The sequence below is a fragment of the Bufo bufo genome, chromosome 6 (genome assembly GCF_905171765.1).
Source record: "Bufo bufo chromosome 6, aBufBuf1.1, whole genome shotgun sequence".
In the NCBI taxonomy this organism is placed as follows: domain Eukaryota; kingdom Metazoa; phylum Chordata; class Amphibia; order Anura; family Bufonidae; genus Bufo; species Bufo bufo.
In genome coordinates, this window is record NC_053394.1 from 74,142,926 (window position 1) to 74,163,420 (window position 20,495).

Below are 20,495 nucleotides of genomic sequence, written 5' to 3' on the forward strand. Positions count from 1 at the left end.
CCATGAACAGACTTTAGGCGGCCTGTTTCCCCTCACACTGGTCTCAGACCTCCAAGCCCAGCACAATACAGAGATCCTTTCTGCTGAACCCAGCTGTCTTTTAAAGGCAGCTAGGTGTTGTCAAAACCCGAACCGGCACATGAGTCCAGTCTAGTGTTTGACCCCACCTGGCCGCTAATCAGTCCAGCAGCACACACTGGGAGGAAAATACCTGCCTCCCCATACAACTCCCTTTACTGTGTCACACAGGTTATAGTGCCTGCTGCCTGCGGACATACAATCAGGTCCATAAATATTGGGACATTGACACAATTTTAACATTTTTGGCTCTATACACCACCACAATGGAATTGAAATGAAGCGAACAAGATGTGCTTTAACTGCAGACTGTCAGCTTTTATTTGAGGGTATTTACATCCAAATGGGACATAATAATAATCATAAATCAAACTTTCACTTTTTAATACTTGGTTGCAAATCCTTTGCAGTCAATTACAGCCTGAAGTCTAGAACGAATAGACTTTACCAGACGCTGGGTTTCATCCCTGGTGATGCTCTGCCAGGCCTCTACTGCAACTGTCTTCAGTTCCTGCTTGTTCTTGGGGCATTTTCCCTTCAGTTTTGTCTTCAGCAAGTGAAATGCATGCTCAATCGGATTCAGGTCAGGTGATTGACTTGGCCAATGCATAACATTCCACTTCTTTCCCTTAAAAAACTGGTTGCTTTTGCAGTATGCTTTGGGTCATTGTCCATCTGCACTGTGAAACGCCGTCCAATGAGTTCTGAAGCATTTGGCTGAATATGAGAAGATAATATTGCCCGAAACACTTCAGAATTCATCCTGCTGCTTTTGTCAGCAGTCACATCATCAATAAATACAAGAGAACCAGTTCCATTGGCAGCCATACATGCCGATGCCATGACACTACCACCACCATGCTTCAATGATGAGATGGTATGCTTAGGATTATGAGCAGTTCTGTCACGACTGTGACTGATCCAGACAGGTCTGGGAGGAGAAGGTCGCAGCAACTTGCTACTCGCGATAGCTTGTGAGTTTGCTCTGTGGTTCAGGGTATGTCATCCGGGTTTTGCCTTGTGAACCTTTTTGTCCTGACTGGGAGTTTGTAGGCATCCTTCTCAGGTGAGTCCTGTCTGCCACTCCCAGCTACTATATTAGTTTCAGTTTCACTTGCAGTCATTGCCAGATATAGTCCTTACTTCCAGTGCTATTCTGACCTTTGAAGGAGATCGTTTGATGGTATTGCTGTGGAGCTCTTGTCCGGCGTGGACTGTCGTGATTGGGATCGCCTTCTCTGCTCGTGACTGGATAAGTTTATCTCTGCTGTAGATTGTTTGTTTGTTGCTGTCTTCCCCTGTTGTTCTCCTAGACGCGAGTGATGGTGACTAGTGCTCCCATCGGCCTTTCCCCAGTCTAGTCTTGTTAGGGTGACTGAGGGTTTAGGCATACTGCTCGCCGCACGGGTTCACACCCCGTCTAGGGTATCAGGGCAGACAGGTGCCAGCTTAGGGTTAGTCAGGGGTGGCCATTCTATTTCCCATCCGTAGATAAGGGTCCCCTTTCCCCTCCGTCTGGTGCGACACGACTGCTGCTGGGATAGCGGTCGTGACAAGTTCCTTTCCTTCTCCATACTCTTCTCTTCCCATCACTCTGGTACAAGTTGATCTTGGTCTCATCTGTCCATAGGATGTTGTTCCAGAACTGTGAAGGCTTTTTTAGATTCTTTTGGCAAACTCTAATCTGGCCTTCCTGTTTTCTTGTGGTGAACCCTCTGTATTCACTCTGGTGAAGTCTTCTCTTGATTGTTGACTTTGACACACATACACCTACCTCCTGGAGAGTGTTCTTGATCTGGCCAACTGTTGTGAAGGGTGTTTTCTTCACCAGGGAAAGAATTCTTCGGTCATCCACTGTGGTTGTTTTCCGTGGTCCTCCGGGTCTTTTGGTGTTTCTGAGCTCACCGGTGTGTTCCTTCTTTTTAAGAATGTTCCAAACAGTTGTTTTGGCCACGCCTAATGTTTTTGCTATCTCTCTGATGGGTTTGTTTTGTTTTTTTCAGCCTAATGATGGCTTGCTTCACTGATAGTGACAGCTCTTTGGATCTCATCTTGCAAATAGCACATTTGAAATGAACTCTGGACTTTTTATCTGCTCATTGTAATTGGGATAATGAGGGAATAACACACACCTGGCCATGGAACAGCTGAGAAGCCAATTGTCCCATTACCTTTGGTCCCTTAAAAAGTGGGAGGCACATATGCAAGCTGTTGTAATTCCTACACCGTTCACCTGATTTGGATGTAAATACCCTCAAATTAAAGCTGACAGTCTGCAGTTAAAGCACATCTTGTTCGTTTCATTTCAAATCCATTGTGGTGGTGTATAGAGCCAAAAATATTAGAATTGTGTTGATGTCCGAATATTTATAGACCTGACTGTATTCACTCGAATGGGGTCTGCGATTGACTTTTTTGCAGTGCTGAGACACAGACAGAAAACTCTGCAGTGCTTCCATGGGCTTCTGCGCCTCAGTTCCGCACCGCACTGCACCGTATCTTCTGGATTGCGGACTCTTTTAAGTGAATGGGTCAACATCCGTGATACTGTGCGCACGCGGCCAGTGCCCGTATATTGTTGACCCACTGTTTGCAGGCCGTAATACGGGCACAGGCCGCCTATGGTTGTGTGCATGAGCCCTTATTCTGACTGCTTGTTTGGAGTTGGGAAGGAATTTTTTTCCCCTAAAGTCGGGAAAATTGGCTTCTACCTCACAGGGGTTTCTTTTTTTACCTTCCTTGGATGAATTTTGTAGGATAACAGGCTGAACTGGATGGACAGGTGTCTTTTTTCAGCCCTACAAATTATGTCACTATGTTATGTTACTGTCATAGAAAACATAAATGATATTGTATACATGGTAAAATGATTCAGACTTACATATATAACAAATAAACTATAAGAAATAAAGATATTTCACCTTTGTAAAAACCGGAGCAGCCATTAATGGTCTTCCGTCCAGCCCTTGTAGATATGTAGTGGAACTCTATGAGAGATTTATGGAAGCGTTACAAAAATTCTAGGTAACAATTATTAAAGTTACATAATGGCATACTATATATCAGTTCTTGTGCCACTTATTTTATTGCACCAGGAGATTTTTGGAGGTGGCTTTCAGCAGTGCTCACCATTAGTTTCCTGATGTGACGTTATTATAAGGATAGTGAAACATGTTGAGACTAAGGCCCCTTTCACATGGGCGAGTATTCCGCGCGGATGCGATGCGTGAGTTGAACGCATTGCACCCGCACTGAATCCCGACTCATTCATTTCTATGGGGCTGTTCACATGAGCGGTGATTTTCACGCATCACTTGTGCGTTGCGTGAAAATCGCAGCATGTTCTATATTCTGCGTTTTTCACGCAACGCAGGCCCCATAGAAGTGAATGGGGTTGCGTGAAAATCACAAGCACGGTTGCTAGGAAACTATCGGGATGGAGACCCGATCATTATTATTTTCCCTTATAACATGGTTATAAGGGAAAATAATAGCATTCTGAATACAGAATGCATAGTAAAACATCGCTGGAGGGGTTAAAAAAAATATTATTTAACTCACCTTAATCCACTTGATCGCGCAGCCGGCATCTTTTCTGACTTCTTTCTTTGCTGTGTGCAGCAACAGGACCTGTGGTGACGTCACTCCGGTCATCACATGATCCATCACCATGGTAAAAGATCATGTGATGACCAGAGTGACGTCACCACAGGTCCTGTTGCTGCACACAGCAAAGAAAGAAGTCAGAAGAGAAGCCGGGCTGCGCGATCAAGTGGATTAAGGAGAGTTAAAAATTTTTTTATTTTTTTTTAACCCCTCCAGCACTATTTTACTATGCATTCTGTATTCAGAATGCTATTATTTTCCCTTATAACCATGTTATAAGGGAAAATAATACAATCTACAGAACACCAATCCCAAGCCCGAACTTCTGTGGATAACCAATATCTGTAGCCAAGTTCAGCCAGTGAATCTGTAGCGGATTTTATGTGCAGAATGTGCACCAAAACTCAGAAGCACAGTCTCCAGTGGAATATATGTGAGTTGATTACAAGCATGCAGCCGATTTTCTAATACCAACCATAGCTATTATGTTACAGATTGTATTTCTGCCATGTCCTAATTGCTGGCTACATTATTATTTAGGTTATGATATAATATTTTCTCACCGGTTGTGTAACTGTTGGCTGCGTGTGCTGTAAAACAGTTATTGGAACATTTATTTCTTGAAGGCCTTCAGGTTTCGATACTTCTTCTGCCAAATTTTCACTTTGTGACCTTCACAGCAATGACAATGATAAGTGTGTGTTCCAAGCGAATGCCGGTACCCTCAGACAAATAGTTTAGAATGATAATTATGATAAATAAATACACTTTATATAACAGAAATCATATTAACTTAGTAATCAGACCTGCATTGTTAGAAAAATTATAATACAATAAAAAATATATGTATTATTATAACACATTATATACACTATAAACAAGGTTCCACATAACTCAAGAGATTATTTCTTCTTAGGTCTATTACTGGAGAATTACTCATACTCTCATATTTATACATCTGTTTAGATAATTCGAGCCATGCATGATGAGATGGTCCTTTCGATGACTTCCACTTTCTAGCAATTGACAGAGAAAAAACTGAAGACCTAAGACCCTGATCAACACAAGATTTCTAGGGAATGTAGAGAAGTCACTAAATAAACAGCAGGAAGCATCTAATTCCTAATTTCTAAATCAAGTCCCATTTTAACCTTCCAAATTAATAAAACTTGTCTCCACAATCAATTACTAATCGGAATATACTAACTGTTACAGCAGCGGGTGTGGAAACACTTTTGCCGCTACCTCTTGGAGTAGCCCCAGTGTGGTTGAAAGCTGACTCACAGGGGTCAGAGACCCCGGAGCAGAGCACCAAGGAATCAGGCAAATCTTGTAGTCAGTAACAAGCAGGTCTAGACAGGCAAAGTTCATGTGAATACATAAAACTGGTCCAAGGACTGGCAGCAGAGGATCACTAAGGTAAACAGGCACAGGTCGGGTTAGGCAGCAGAGGGTCAGAAAGCAATAAACAGGCAGAGTTCAGTACATGGGCAGACAACAGGAACAAACACCTTAGCAAGGAACAAGCAAGCTAGGAACCTAATTGCTCAGGTAAATAGGTCCCAGATCCCATTCCCAAAGTTTCCTAGAATTATAAAAATAATGTAGAGACATCATGATCAATCATGTACTTATATAAAGATTGAACCCTCCCTTTATGTGCTTTACTGGACACTAAATAATCTATGATATCTGTGTTATGGATAATAATGTCTGTATAGGGCAAGACGGAAACCACATAGCAGATCTGTAAATATAAAAAAAAAAAAATGTTTTAGTTAATATAAAACGTGCAACTAATGTTTGGAAACTTACATTTTTCCCTTAACTGTGAGACCAAAGATAAACTTTTAGATCTCTACAATACAGGAAAATGTATCTTCCAAATGAGGAATATGTAAATTGTGCTGAATGTTAGCGCACCATGCCATGTATTTATGGTAAAATGATGGCAGTGGCACAGGAACAGCCGCCACCATCAGCAGCTGGTGTCAGCTGCATAGGTCATCAATATCAAAACCCTAACCTCTTTAAATTTGCTCATCCTGAAAAAACTAGTTCTAATCAATAAAGACCATTCTAAACTATTTCATCTAGAAACACATCAAGTACTTAACCATTTAAAGAGAAATTCCATGAGATATTAGAGTTCCCCCTTATAATTATTTATTAGGGAGTTCTGTTGACTATGGTAAAGCCTAGGAATGGCCCACAGAGGTTTAGGTCATGTCAGGAGGTCACAGAGTTCTGACACATATGGTCGTGAAAAGAAGCATTTCTGAAAGTGCTCTATTTTAGGGTTAGGATATGGGTGGTGAGGTTCTGATGAATGTTTGGCGGTGGGGCTGGATTATACGTCTAAATTCTAGGCACAATCGTATAACTACGTATGCTCTATATTGATATGTGTCCCCAGAACTTCCAGACATTGGCCGTGACTAGAAGATGACTTCCAGTCCCTACGGCTGAAGCCAGGTTTGTGCCCTAATTATGGAGTTTGCAGAAAGGCAGTGCAGATTAGACCTCTATATGATCTGAAAACCTTCATAAGAGCAAATGCTATTTTACAAAGTGACTCTGAACAACACATACGTACTGATCCATGTCAGTCTTGATGGTTTCACCTTCAGATTCCGATGAGGACGCACCTGACCAGATAAAAGAAAGTGACTATCTTAGAAAATATTAGAATGTTATCCTTGAAGTTTCTTGGTCATAATGACCTACTCTCATTATATTCAGAGTCTGCGCTCTGCCTTGTGTATCACACTAAGGCGACGTGTTGTGTAACATGAAGATGGCAATGTCCATTGTGACAAGACAACGCATCTACTGCTTGTTGATGGGGTCGCGTTGAGCCATTCGACTGACCGTGACACATTAGTCACAATGATACAACACTGTTGGATTTTAGGTTGCAAGTCACATGCAACTATGTCATCGTAGGCCACTATACAAGTTGTATGCAACTGCGACCTTTCTGCAACAACAAGTTGTAGACAAGTCACACAAATGTTTTTGGTCTTGCAACTTTTCTGAGGGTTGCTGTTGAACGAGACGTCAGAGCATCACCCCAGCATAAAACATTCTCTATTGTTTCAATGTTGGTGTCTATGTACATGTCATACTTATTTGAGATTTTGTTGGTTTTGGCGACACTTAATGACAGAGACGAACTATTTAAAGAACTTAACCATTGTTCAAACACTGCATGGAAAGTGAAATGTGATACGATCCAGAGAACTGCGTCACCGCCAGTGTTCCCTGTCAACCTTGCCTATTTGTAATCATCAGAGTCATATCTGCTGTGTTCCACCATTGTCTATATTTAACCTATTCTAAGAACTGTCCATAGACTTATGTGTGTAGCCTCACAGTTCATGTGTAATATCCGTGTGTGGAATAACTGGATTCATTAGATGGTTCATTACCTTCTACATATATCTCTGCAGATGATGAGTCTGTTCCATAAATATTGGATGCAAAGCAAGAGTAACGTCCTGTATCTTCTTCAAAAGCTTCCGTAATAACTAAGGTGTTCACATCTCCTGTTCTCTGGATTTGGATATATGGAGAATTTTCAAGTTCTTTTCCTTCACAGTACCACCTGTAACATGAAAACATACAATTCATATTCTTGTTGGACATAACAGTGATGGTAATAATATGAAAAAATCAGTTTTTTTCCCCTCAGAAGTGGAAATATATTGAGATGATAAAGTACCTTTGCTAATTTGTGGAGATCAGTACAAGTAAGCATACTCAGACCCAGCGGATATGCATAATAGTATTCATTTGATTTACTTTCTATTGCTTATACACTGCGTGCAGAATTATTAGGCAAATTAGTATTTTGACCACATCATCCTCTTTATGCATGTTGTCTTACTCCAAGCTGTATAGGCTCGAAAGCCTACTACCAATTAAGCATATTAGGTGATGTGCATCTCTGTAATGAGAAGGGGTGTGGTCTAATGACATCAACACCCTATATTAGGTGTGCATAATTATTAGGCAACTTCCTTTCCTTTGGCAAAATGGGTCAAAAGAAGGACTTGACAGGCTCAGAAAAGTCAAAAATAGTGAGATATCTTGCAGAGGGATGCAGCACTCTTAAAATTGCAAAGCTTCTGAAGCGTGATCATCGAACAATCAAGCGTTTCATTCAAAATAGTCAACAGGGTCGCAAGAAGCGTGTGGAAAAACCAAGGCGCAAAATAACTGCCCATGAACTGAGAAAAGTCAAGCGTGCAGCTGCCAAGATGCCACTTGCCTCCAGTTTGGCCATATTTCAGAGCTGCAACATCACTGGAGTGCCCAAAAGCACAAGGTGTGCAATACTCAGAGACATGGCCAAGGTAAGAAAGGCTGAAAGATGACCACCACTGAACAAGACACACAAGCTGAAACGTCAAGACTGGGCCAAGAAATATCTCAAGACTGATTTTTCTAAGGTTTTATGGACTGATGAAATGAGAGTGAGTTTTGATGGGCCAGATGGATGGGCCCGTGGCTGGATTGGTAAAGGGCAGAGAGCTCCAGTCCGACTCAGACGCCAGCAAGGTGGAGGTGGAGTACTGGTTTGGGCTGGTATCATCAAAGATGAGCTTGTGGGGCCTTTTCGGGTTGAGGATGGAGTCAAGCTCAACTCCCAGTCCTACTGCCAGTTTCTGGAAGACACCTTCTTCAAGCAGTGGTACAGGAAGAAGTCTGCATCCTTCAAGAAAAACATGATTTTCATGCAGGACAATGCTCCATCACACGCGTCCAAGTACTCCACAGCGTGGCTGGCAAGAAAGGGTATAAAAGAAGAAAATCTAATGACATGGCCTCCTTGTTCACCTGATCTGAACCCCATTGAGAACCTGTGGTCCATCATCAAATGTGAGATTTACAAGGAGGGAAAACAGTACACCTCTCTGAACAGTGTCTGGGAGGCTGTGGTTGCTGCTGCACGCAATGTTGATGGTGAACAGATCAAAACACTGACAGAATCCATGGATGGCAGGCTTTTGAGTGTCCTTGCAAAGAAAGGTGGCTATATTGGTCACTGATTTGTTTTTGTTTTGTTTTCGAATGTCAGAAATGTATATTTGTGAATGTTGAGATGTTATATTGGTTTCACTGGTAAAAATAAATAATTTAAATGGGTATATATTTGTTTTTTGTTAAGTTTCCTAATAATTATGCACAGTAATGGTCACCTGCACACACAGATATCCCCCTAAAATAGCTAAAACTAAAAACAAACTAAAAACTACTTCCAAAAATATTCAGCTTTGATATTAATGAGTTTTTTGGGTTCATTGAGAACATGGTTGTTGTTCAATAATAAAATTAATCCTCAAAAATACAACTTGCCTAATAATTCTGCACTCCCTGTATATCGCCAACCTATTCCATAGCAGTCCTCGACGACAATCTAATCTTACACATACATGCCCACACTTGTAAGCCACATAGTCGTCTGTTTTTCAGATACTTTTAGGACATTTTTCCAACACAATGATAAATCTACCCCATTGTATCTGAGAACGATTTACGAGGTACAGCGACCACACAACTGTTCCCTTAATACCCTGCAGGAGGAATGCTAAGCTTCCCTGTAGACCTGTCAGCAAAATACAGGATGCATATATCACTGACACAATACAGGCGGCTAGTCGTAATTTTGAGACCTTTCATGTAAAGGCAGAGCATCAGGCAGCATTACTGAGACTAAATTCATATTAGGGATTTGCTACTTATGGTTATACCAGTTTATAATGTTTAGAACTTAGTATGCTTGTTAGGGGGAGGTACTGGTTCTTACTAAAGGGGTTGTCCAACGAAAAATAATCAGAATTTTTCAAACCAGCACCTGTATCTGAATACTTTGGTAATTGCATGTAACTAAAAATTCAGTATAGCCACTGAGTTAGGCCTCATGCACACGGCCGTTGTTTTGGTCTGCATCCGAGCCGCCGTTCACTTCAATGGGGCTGTCCGCATCCGTTGCTCCGTTTTGTGGCCCCGCTTTGCGGACAAGAATAGGCATTTATATTGAAGGCTGTCCGTGCCGTTCCGCAAATTGCAGAAAGCGCACGGACGCCATCCGTGTTTTGCGGATCCGTGATTTGCGGACCGCAGAACACACCACGGTCGTGTGCATGAGGCCTTATTCACTGAAACCTACTTGCATAGCGCCACCTGCTGTTTGCTCTTTTTTAATTTCTCTGTTCTGCTCATTGAGATGGAAGCACATGCTCAGTTCCATCCCTCAACTGCCTCACTATGGGGCATTACTATGAGTGTGGTGGCCACCTAAGGGGACATCATACTGCATGCAGGGAACTTAGAGGGCATCACTTTGTGTGGGAGCCATTTAAGGGGGCTCTCATTCTATGAAGGGGCACTTAAGGGATCATCCTGCTGTGAGGGGGGAATCAGGAACAACATACTGCATGGGGGCGCTAAGGGGGTATAATACTGTGTGGGGAGAAGTAAGGAGGCATCATACTGTGTGGGAAGGAACTAAAGGGGTTTTATACTGTGAAGAAAAGCACTAAAGGGGCATCATACTGTGTTGGGTGCACTAAAAGGGTTTCATACTGTGTAAGGGGGGCACTAAGAGGCATCACTAATGTTTAGGGGGACACTAAAGAGCATCACTATAGTGAGGTGGTACTAAGAGGACATTCTGATTGTGTTGGGGGCCATAAGGGGATTGGGTAGGATTAGAGGTGTTGCATGTCCCTCCTTCCATTTTTTTTTTCTTGTGGTTTGAACCTTCACCCAACGGCAGACTCAGGTATGTGGACCTTTACAGAAATTACTTGAGTACCCCTGCTATGGAATGAAATGCTAACCATAAAACCCAGAATCATTGATTTCTGTTGGACCAGTACAACACTCAACCACAACCACTCAGACTTGTTATTTGAAGACGCTCATGCTTTTCATGTTAGCATCTAATTACAGGAAGGTTTGATTTATTTGTGTCCTGTCTACTGTTGATGCAGCAGTCTGTCACACAGTGCAGCGCATTCATCACCAGAATTACTTTTAATCATTGATGTTTGTTTAGCTGCTACTTGGAAGCCTGTAGTCCTTGTGCGGTATTAATAGGCAAACAGTGACTATGAAGGGTCGGGCTAGACCTAGACATTTTGTTGTGCGATTTCTAAGATTGTGCAATGATTGCTGTGAGGGATACCACCCCTCGTGCCCGCTTGACGTCAACTACGTCGAGCTCACGAGACGCGGTATAATCCCTGGTTACCAAGACATGATGTTACGCCCTCCCGGAGGAGCATGTAAGGTCAGCTTGGTACAGTTTACACAGACACCTCCTGTCCACGCGGACACAGAGAGGTAACAAGCTGAGAGAGCCTTTTCACTGCCACAGTGAAACAGCACTTTATCAGCCCAGGTATACTGCCACCAGCTTCTCGTTTGAGATAAGCCCGGTCCGCTAACGGGATTATATAGGGTAAGAAACCAACCTGCGGTAGCTTATAACTAGGCCAAAACACGGACGTGGGGATTCGTGATCGAGATACAAGACAGCACAAGATTAAATTATATATTTAATCACCTTAAGGGCACACTAGATATAACACTATACATACAGAATATATACAGTGGTCTGAGGTTACAAATACAGGTATTATGGTACAAACAGGATTACACAGAGCACAAGTCAGTTACCGGGTAGATGAATGTTCCTTTGGGTTATAATTAGTACTTTGCTGTATTCACATGGAGGGCAGTGATGTCAGCTGGTTTCAGGTCCCTCTAAACACATGGCACGATGTGATCATCCTTCAGAGAAAAGACACGCCCGCTTGCTGGCACAAGCCTTTTAACCTGTAGCCGGTCCCTCCCAGCTCTGGGAAGGAACCACTCCCCCTCTTCTGGGCTGGCAGTAAATGACCCACAAAATCCTTTAGGGTTCATAGCTCCAGACCAGAAGGTCACAGGGAGATGGTTCTGGGACCAATGGATCCACCTGGGTTCCGGCTACAATTAGAGTCCAAGCATGGTACTGTTATTGGGTTTCTGTGGGGAGATATGTACACTGCGTGCAGAATTATTAGGCAAATGAGTATTTTGACCACATCATCCTCTTTATGCATGTTGTCTTACTCCAAGCCTACTACCAATTAAGCATATTAGGTGATGTGCATCTCTGTAATGAGAAGGGGTGTGGTCTAATGACATCAACACCCTATATTAGGTGTGCATAATTATTAGGCAACTTCCTTTCCTTTGGCAAAATGGGTCAAAAGAAGGACTTGACAGGCTCAGAAAAGTCAAAAATAGTGAGATATCTTGCAGAGGGATGCAGCACTCTTAAAATTGCAAAGCTTCTGAAGCGTGATCATCGAACAATCAAGCGTTTCATTCAAAATAGTCAACAGGGTCGCAAGAAGCGTGTGGAAAAAACCAAGGCGCAAAATAACTGCCCATGAACTGAGAAAAGTCAAGCGTGCAGCTGCCAAGATGCCACTTGCCACCAGTTTGGCCATATTTCAGAGCTGCAACATCACTGGAGTGCCCAAAAGCACAAGGTGTGCAATACTCAGAGACATGGCCAAGGTAAGAAAGGCTGAAAGACGACCACCACTGAACAAGACACACAAGCTGAAACGTCAAGACTGGGCCAAGAAATATCTCAAGACTGATTTTTCTAAGGTTTTATGGACTGATGAAATGAGAGTGAGTCTTGATGGGCCAGATGGATGGGCCCGTGGCTGGATTGGTAAAGGGCAGAGAGCTCCAGTCCGACTCAGACGCCAGCAAGGTGGAGGTGGAGTACTGGTTTGGGCTGGTATCATCAAAGATGAGCTTGTGGGGCCTTTTCGGGTTGAGGATGGAGTCAAGCTCAACTCCCAGTCCTACTGCCAGTTTCTGGAAGACACCTTCTTCAAGCAGTGGTACAGGAAGAAGTCTGCATCCTTCAAGAAAAACATGATTTTCATGCAGGACAATGCTCCATCACACGCGTCCAAGTACTCCACAGCGTGGCTGGCAAGAAAGGATATAAAAGAAGAAAATCTAATGACATGGCCTCCTTGTTCACCTGATCTGAACCCCATTGAGAACCTGTGGTCCATCATCAAATGTGAGATTTACAAGGAGAGAAAACAGTACACCTCTCTGAACAGTGTCTGGGAGGCTGTGGTTGCTGCTGCACGCAATGTTGATGGTGAACAGATCAAAACACTGACAGAATCCATGGATGGCAGGCTTTTGAGTGTCCTTGCAAAGAAAGGTGGCTATATTGGTCACTGATTTGTTTTTGTTTTGTTTTTGAATGTCAGAAATGTATATTTGTGAATGTTGAGATGTTATATTGGTTTCACTGGTAAAAATAAGTAATTAAAATGGGTATATATTTGTTTTTTGTTAAGTTGCCTAATAATTATGCACAGTAATAGTCACCTGCACACACAGATATCCCCCTAAAATAAAATAAAAACAAACTAAAAACTACTTCCAAAAATATTCAGCTTTGATATTAATGAGTTTTTTGGGTTCATTGAGAACATGGTTGTTGTTCAATAATAAAATTAATCCTCAAAAATACAACTTGCCTAATAATTCTGCACTCCCTGTATATCTCCCCTCCCTGGCCTCTTACCACCACACTAAGACCGTGGCCATGTTCATCGTGGCCACCGGGACACAAATATGTATTCGGTTTGCGCCTGTGATGGCCGGGCGATTAATAATTCCTTATAAATCGCCAGTTCCATGCTGTCTGCTAGATTTGATTGAACTGGGGAATGGCTTAGACCCCCTGCAGGGAGGGTTTCCTGCAGGATCCATGCTGTCTGAATGGGGTGTGAAATTGTAAACAAAGGTGGCCTGCAAGAAGTTCTCTGCCATATGGCTGGGGCTTTAAAGCAGAGCCCTCCTGTGGAGTTCACTACCTCTGCTACCTTTCAGCAAATGGTGGGTTTGGGGACATGGCTGACAGTAAATATTAATCCATATTCCTCACAATTGCTATTCATAGGGATGAACGAGATCGTCTGCAAATCTCTATATGCAAACAATTTACAGGGTTCCTTTTCCATTTTCGCTCAATGCCAGGATTTTGAAGTGATTCTAATAAATGGTGTCATACGAAATCACTATGCAGGAACCCTGCCCTGTCAATCAATCGGGAGTAAGAAGGGCTGGCAGAGGAAGCAGAAGAAGCAAAGGTGCACAGAGTTTTTTGGGTCCACCCTTGGTGCATTTAACTGCTAATTTGCATATGTTCTTTTTCTCCAGAATGAAGCAACGGATTGATAAGTGAAAGGTATCGTCATATTCAGCTGTGCTAGCCCTACATTTTGGTTTAGACCACTTTCACATCTGCGTTGTGCTGTCCGGTTTTGAGATCCGGCACAGACTCTCAAAACTGCAGCACAGTGTTTCAGTTTTGTCCCACTTCATTGTCAATGGGGACAAAACTGAACAAACCAGAACGGAGTGCATCAGAATGCATTCCACTCCGGTTTGTTGCGTTCCCATGGTGGACACAATACCACTGCAGTGTTTTTGTGTGCTTCATGGGATACTGAGCGTCATGAAACGCAATGTAAGTCAATGGAGCTGGATCCGTTTTTTCAGACACGTCTTGTTCATTTTGGAGATAATACAACCAGATCCATTGGAATGGATGCAGATGGTTGTATTATTGACCGGATACGTTTTTGCTGATCTCATGACGGATCCAGCAAAAACGCAGATGTGTAAAGTATCTCTCAGTCACTGAAAACAACTTGTGTACAACTGGACTCTAAAAGATCAGAGATAAAAATTGATAAATTACGAGTTTTACTAAATCTTTGTCCACAAAACTATGGGGGTCACTTACAAGCAGATATATGCACTTTTGGCGTATATATCTGTCACAATAGAGGTGCAGGTCTAAACAAGGGTGTGTGGCATGGATGGAGAAGAAGGACGGACCAGCAGGCCCATCTCATTTATCATTTCCTACACTCTGTATTAGGCCGTAGAAAAAGGTCTAAATCTACGCCAGCAAGGGAGCGTGTCTTACATTAGAAGAACATGGGCGGTGGATACACTGAAGTTATGTAGAGACTGGCGCCTCTTTATAAATTTGGCAGATCCACTGTTAGCTAAAGGGGTCTAAAAACACGGTCTTAATAATGGACCCCCCCCCCTATATATCTGTTGAGCTCATCCTGCCTTATAAACATGCTGCCTGCAGACTGCACTGTATTTGGTGGTGAAAGGTTCTCTTTAGACCAATATGTATCAGGCAGTGGAGAGTAAATGGAACTGACTGGGCCCACCTGCAAATTTTTGACTAGGAGCAACCCCCTTCTCCTTTGCAACCTTCACTCCTGTGGTTAGTATTAGGAAAAGCCAAAGGAAAGAATATGCCCTAAAATTCTGATGTAAAATATAGAAGAAATTTAAATTCATGCATGATAAAAAGGTTCCTTGCCATGTGATACATTTGTGTATTTCTAAAACCCAAGTGTATGTTGAGTTAGCATGTCATGGAAAGCTTGAAGAGACTGCGTGAAGGAAAAACCTGCTGCGCAAGGAAAGTCCATGGGGGAATGTACTACCTTTGTACAGTATTTTTTATGACATACAAAAGTGAGCAATTTTTGTCCCCCAGAGCCCGTTTAGTGACAAAAATTTTGACTTTTCTACACTTTTCTACTTCCCTTGCCACAAAAACGTGCAATGGGGATGGGTAGAAGGAGGTGGGCCAATCCAGGAGAAAGGTGCCCTTAAGTATCCTTGGGTGACCAGCCAACGGCTGGGAAAGATTAAAGCTGTGCGCATGCCGGCCCTTTAAGAGCCTGAGGGTGAATGTTTGCACCCCTATGGGCTGCAAGAGGTGGTGTCTGCAGGAAGTCACCCTGCAGCTGGAAGGAGGAGGAGAAGACTGGCGGGTCCAGGCCGCTGGACTTCAGATGAGAGGTTAAGGTGAGTCAGCGCCAATGGCTCTGCCTGCCAGGGGGCAGCAGGGTGGTAGTGGGCATGGGCCACTGCTGTAAGGCTACTTTCACACTTGTGAGGTTATTCCGCCACAGGATCTCAATATTGAAATAAAATTCATCCGTTTTAATTTTTGCACATCAGTATACATCCGTTTCGTTAGGATGCGGTTGTGTGAAATCAAACAAAAAAAAAATAATGTATACTCCATTAAATACATTAAAAGCAATGGGTGAGAGATCTGGCATTAAAAACCACAGTTTTTTTGCCTTTTTATGCCCTTGCAGCGGTTTTGTGTCTGGTCACAAAACACAATGCAGCCGGAACTGAAGGCATCCTGATACATACAGAACAGATTTCTTTCCAGTCAGAATGCATAAGGACTAGAGATGAGCGAATTTCATGTTATGAAATTCGTTCACACTTCGTTTGGTGGTAAAAGGTGAATTGCATTATGGATTCTGTTACCACGGACCATAACGCAATTCTATGACGGAATGGCTTTTCCGTTATGCAGGAGAGGACTCAGGATCAGGAGAGGACTCCCCTGCATAACAGAAACGGGATGGATCAGTTTTGCAGCCCATAGACTTCTATTATGACGGAATGAATAACGGAATGCCTCTAAAGGCATTCCATTATGCATTCCGCCATAGAATTTGCGTTATGGTTTGTGTAACTGAATCCATAACGCAATTCACCTTTTACCACCAAACGAAGCGTGAACGAATTTCAAAATATGAAATTCGCTCATCTCTAGTGAGGACATTTGTTTCCGGTATTGAGATCCTCTGCCAGATCTCAATACCTGAAAATCACAATGCCAGTGTTAAAGGAGCCTAACGTATACACTTCAGATTATTGTCTGGCCCCTCCAAAAACAACAGATTTGGCTGTATAGGGGGCCTATAGGTCTATATGGGTTTTCTGTCTTGGAAGTAAACAAAATGTCCCTATTAAGTTCAAGAATATAAGATTTAAAAACGGTGAAGAACAGAATTCAAAGTATATTAGAAAATTGCATGGGTTTTCATTATAAAGTGATTACACATGATGCAGATAATATTAGACAATCCCTTTTCTTATACAATGCCTGTCCAAAAAAGAAGTTGCCACCAAAAAAAAAAAGGTCACACACTCTAATATTTCGTTGGACCGCCTTTAGCTTTGATTACGGCACGCATTCGCTGTGGCATTGTTTCGTTAAGCTTCTGCAATGTCACAAGATTTATTTCCATCCAGTGTTGCATTAATTTTTCACCAAGATCTTGCATTGATGATGGTAGAGTCTGACCGCTGCGCAAAGCCTTCTCCAGCACATCCTAAAGATTCTCAATGGGGTTAAGGTCTGAACCACTCTTTCACAATTTGAGCCCGATGAATCCTGGCATTGTCATCTTGGAAAATGCCCGTGCCATCAGGGAAGAAAAAATCCATTGATGGAATAACCTGGTCATTCAGTATGTTCAGGTAGTCGGCTGACCTCATTCTTGGAGCACAAACTGTTGCTGAACCTAGACCTGACCAACTGCAGCAACCCCAGATCATAGCACTGCCCCCACAGGCTTGTACAGTAGGCACTAGGCATGATGGGTGCATCACCTCATCTGCCTCTCTTCTTACCTTGATGCGCCCATCACTCTGGAATAGGGTAAATCTGGACTCATCAGACCACATGACCTTCTTCCATTGCTCCAGAGTCCAATCTTTATGCTCCCTAGCAAATTGAAGCCTTTTTTCTGGTTTGCCTCACTGGTTAGCGGTTTTCTTACGGCTACACAGCTGTTCGGTCCCAATCCCTTGAGTTCCCTTCGCATTGTGCGTGTGGAAATGCTCTTACTTTCACTATTAAACATAGCCCTCAGTTCTACTGTTGTCTTTCTTCGATTTGATTTCACCAAACGTTTAAGTGATCGCCGATCACGATCATTCAGAATTTTTTTCCGCCACATTTCTTCCTCGAATACGATGGGTCCCCACTATCCTTCCAGTTTTTAATAATGCGTTGGACAGTTTTTAACCCAATTTTAGTAGTTTCTGCAATCTCCTTAGATGTTTTCTCTGCTTGATGCATGCCAATAATTTGACCCTTCTCAAACAGACGAACATCTTTTCCACGACCACGAGATGTGTCTTTCGACATGGTTGTTTAAGAAATGAGAAGCAACTCATTGCACCAGTTGGGGTTAAATAACTTGCTGCCAGCTGAAAGATAATAGCCCATGCAGTAATTATCCAATAGGAGGCTCATAACTATTTGCTTAGTTAAATCCAGGTGGCAACTTTTTTTTTGGACAGGCAGTGTATGTTGGTGACTATTAATACAGTATGTAATTCCGTATATAAAGAAATGAATATAGTTTTATGCGAGCCATAGAGTGGAGGGTCTTTTTTAGAAACTGTGCAAGGTAGAGGAGTCACTAAATCAGAATAACGTGAGTAGCATGTGTTCTCTGTTTTGCTGTTCAGCGAGAAAGCCTCTTATGTGGAGAGCTTCTTGGATGGGCTTTGGGTTTTTATCAACATAACTGGTCATCTGATGTTCGGTGGCTGGAGCCTAAAGATTCATTAGTAGGTACAGCTGTCAAAAAGCATCACATCCTCAAGAGGCCACTTTTCAAAGATACGCATGTTAATAGTGCACTGTAACACTGTATTACAGTGGTTTCATTTTATAAAAAAAATAAAAATTGCTGTTTTAATGGTGTTTTTGCAGGATTTATTTGCAACCTTGCCACTTTTACAAAAAGTGGGTGGGACATGGGGAAAATGGAAAAAAAAAACACACCTACACCATGCTGTGATTAAAAAAAAAAAACACTAAGGGAGAAAAAAACACTAGAGATTGTCTTAAAGCCAGCATGCTGCCCCTGAGAAGTGTTAAATAAGAACTAATTGCTAAATTTTGATCAAAAAGAATATATTCTGTATAAGGCTACATTCACACAAAAGTATTTTGTTTCCATGTCCGTTCCGTTTTTTTGCGGATAGGATGCGGACCCATTAATTTCAATGGGTTAGCAAAAAATGCAGACAGCACACCGTGTGCTATTCGCATCCGTATGTCCGTTCCGTAGCCCCACAAGAAAGATACAACATTACCTATTCTTGTCCGTTTTGCTGACAAGGATAGGCATTGTTACAATGGATCCGCCAAAAAAACGGATGCCATACCGAACATCATCCATTTTTTTTTGTGGATCTGCAATTTGCGGACTGCAAAACACATATGGTCGTGTGAATGTAGCTTAACATTGTAGCACATACTAGATTATAGTATACTATAGCTATGTTCTAGAGAGGACAAATCATTTCAGGATAAGTATCTCTGCTCTTTCTAAGCATAGATTTAATGAATAAATTACAATTTACTGTATCTTTTGCTTGAGGCACACTTTTCCCCCCCAAAAGCGGGGGGCAAATGGTAGTGTGTCTTATAAAGCAAATACTAGTGAAGCGCTCGCTAGTATGGAGGAGTTGCGGGGAGCAGTGGGTTATGTGCTTCAAGCGCTGCACTGTCCTGACTGCGTACAATGTCAGGACGTAATGCACGCAGTCAAGTCACGGTGCAGCGTGGGCCCAGAGAAGACCAGGGAGCGTGACTGCAGAGTAGCAGCGCAGCAGGAGAAGTAAGTTACTTTATTTATTTTAGGTCTGATCTGAGGTCAGATATAGGGGTCTAATCTGAGCATCCGATATGGGGTCTGATCTGAGGTCTGATATGGTGGTCTGATATGGGGGTCTGATTTGAGGTCTGATATGGGGGTCTGATCTGAGGATCTGATATGGAGGTCTGATGAAAAAAAAAAAATTCTTATTTTCCTTCTCTAAAACCTAGATGTGTCTTATCATCAGGTATGTCTTATAAAGTGAAAAATACTATATATTTAATCCTTTCCCATAAATCTATATATCAATCTACTCCGATCCTCCTGCTCTTTAACATGCTACCTACAGATTGCATTGCATTTTTATGTTGATACGTTCCCTTTAAATATTAAGAAAATTCCAATATAATTATATTCAGTGCTGTATTTAGACTTCAAGGAATCTCCTTATTGGCTTGGACCTAAAGCCTCATTTACACGGTCCGATGCTTGGGCCAATTATCTGGAACGAGTGTTTCAATGAACGCTCGTTCCCAATAATCGGCTCCTGTAAAGGTGCCGCATATCACCTGATGAACAAGCAAAACGCTCATTCATTGTGTCAACTGATCTGAGGTGTGGACATCTCAATCATCGTTGCCAGGCAGCAGATTGTGTGTCTAAATGGGATAAAGGTTGTCACTGAGTCTATGGCTGGTTCACATGGCTAATGCTCTTTATTGTGGTTCCTGACAGTTGCATTAGGCGGCCATTGGAAAAGAGCTTGCACACCAGACCGGGACATTGCATGTGACACTTCGCACAACATCCTGACACTGACTAGCATCAAGACCTTGTATACGCTGCGGCAATGTGGTAATGGAGGGGAAGGGCCTGTGAGCCCTGTGGACTATGAGGCCTGGTCACAACTTCAATCACTGCAATCACTATCGTTAGTGAAATTTATATATATTCCTGGGAAATATGTTTTTTTTTTATGTCTGTCTTTTCACAATGTATCTTTGTCCATCCAATGGGCAAATGGGTGTAATGTTTTTTTGTAATAGCTCTGTGATAAACATATTGCTTTGTTTGGTTTCTGTATCTTCTATGTTTCACAATATACAGCAGATGAAAAATGCCATTCTGTGATAAATCCACAGCTGTTCAATCTCGTTCCCTTCTCTATCCTCTGATAAACTATTGTTTTATCTGACTTCTGTTCAACTTCAACTTTGATTTGATCATAAATCAGAAGATGGTTGA

The 20,495-nt window shown here is 42.3% G+C and overlaps 1 protein-coding gene across 1 annotated transcript in view; it reads right to left on the reverse strand.

The window, feature by feature from the left end:
• MYPN (myopalladin) overlaps positions 1-20,495 on the reverse strand; it is a 155,784-nt gene that overhangs the window by 30,256 nt on the left and 105,033 nt on the right. The window contains 4 exon segments of the mRNA XM_040436148.1: positions 3,000-3,065; positions 4,248-4,356; positions 6,281-6,332; positions 7,116-7,291. Of these exon segments, the coding sequence (XP_040292082.1) occupies positions 3,000-3,065; positions 4,248-4,356; positions 6,281-6,332; positions 7,116-7,291 (403 nt within the window).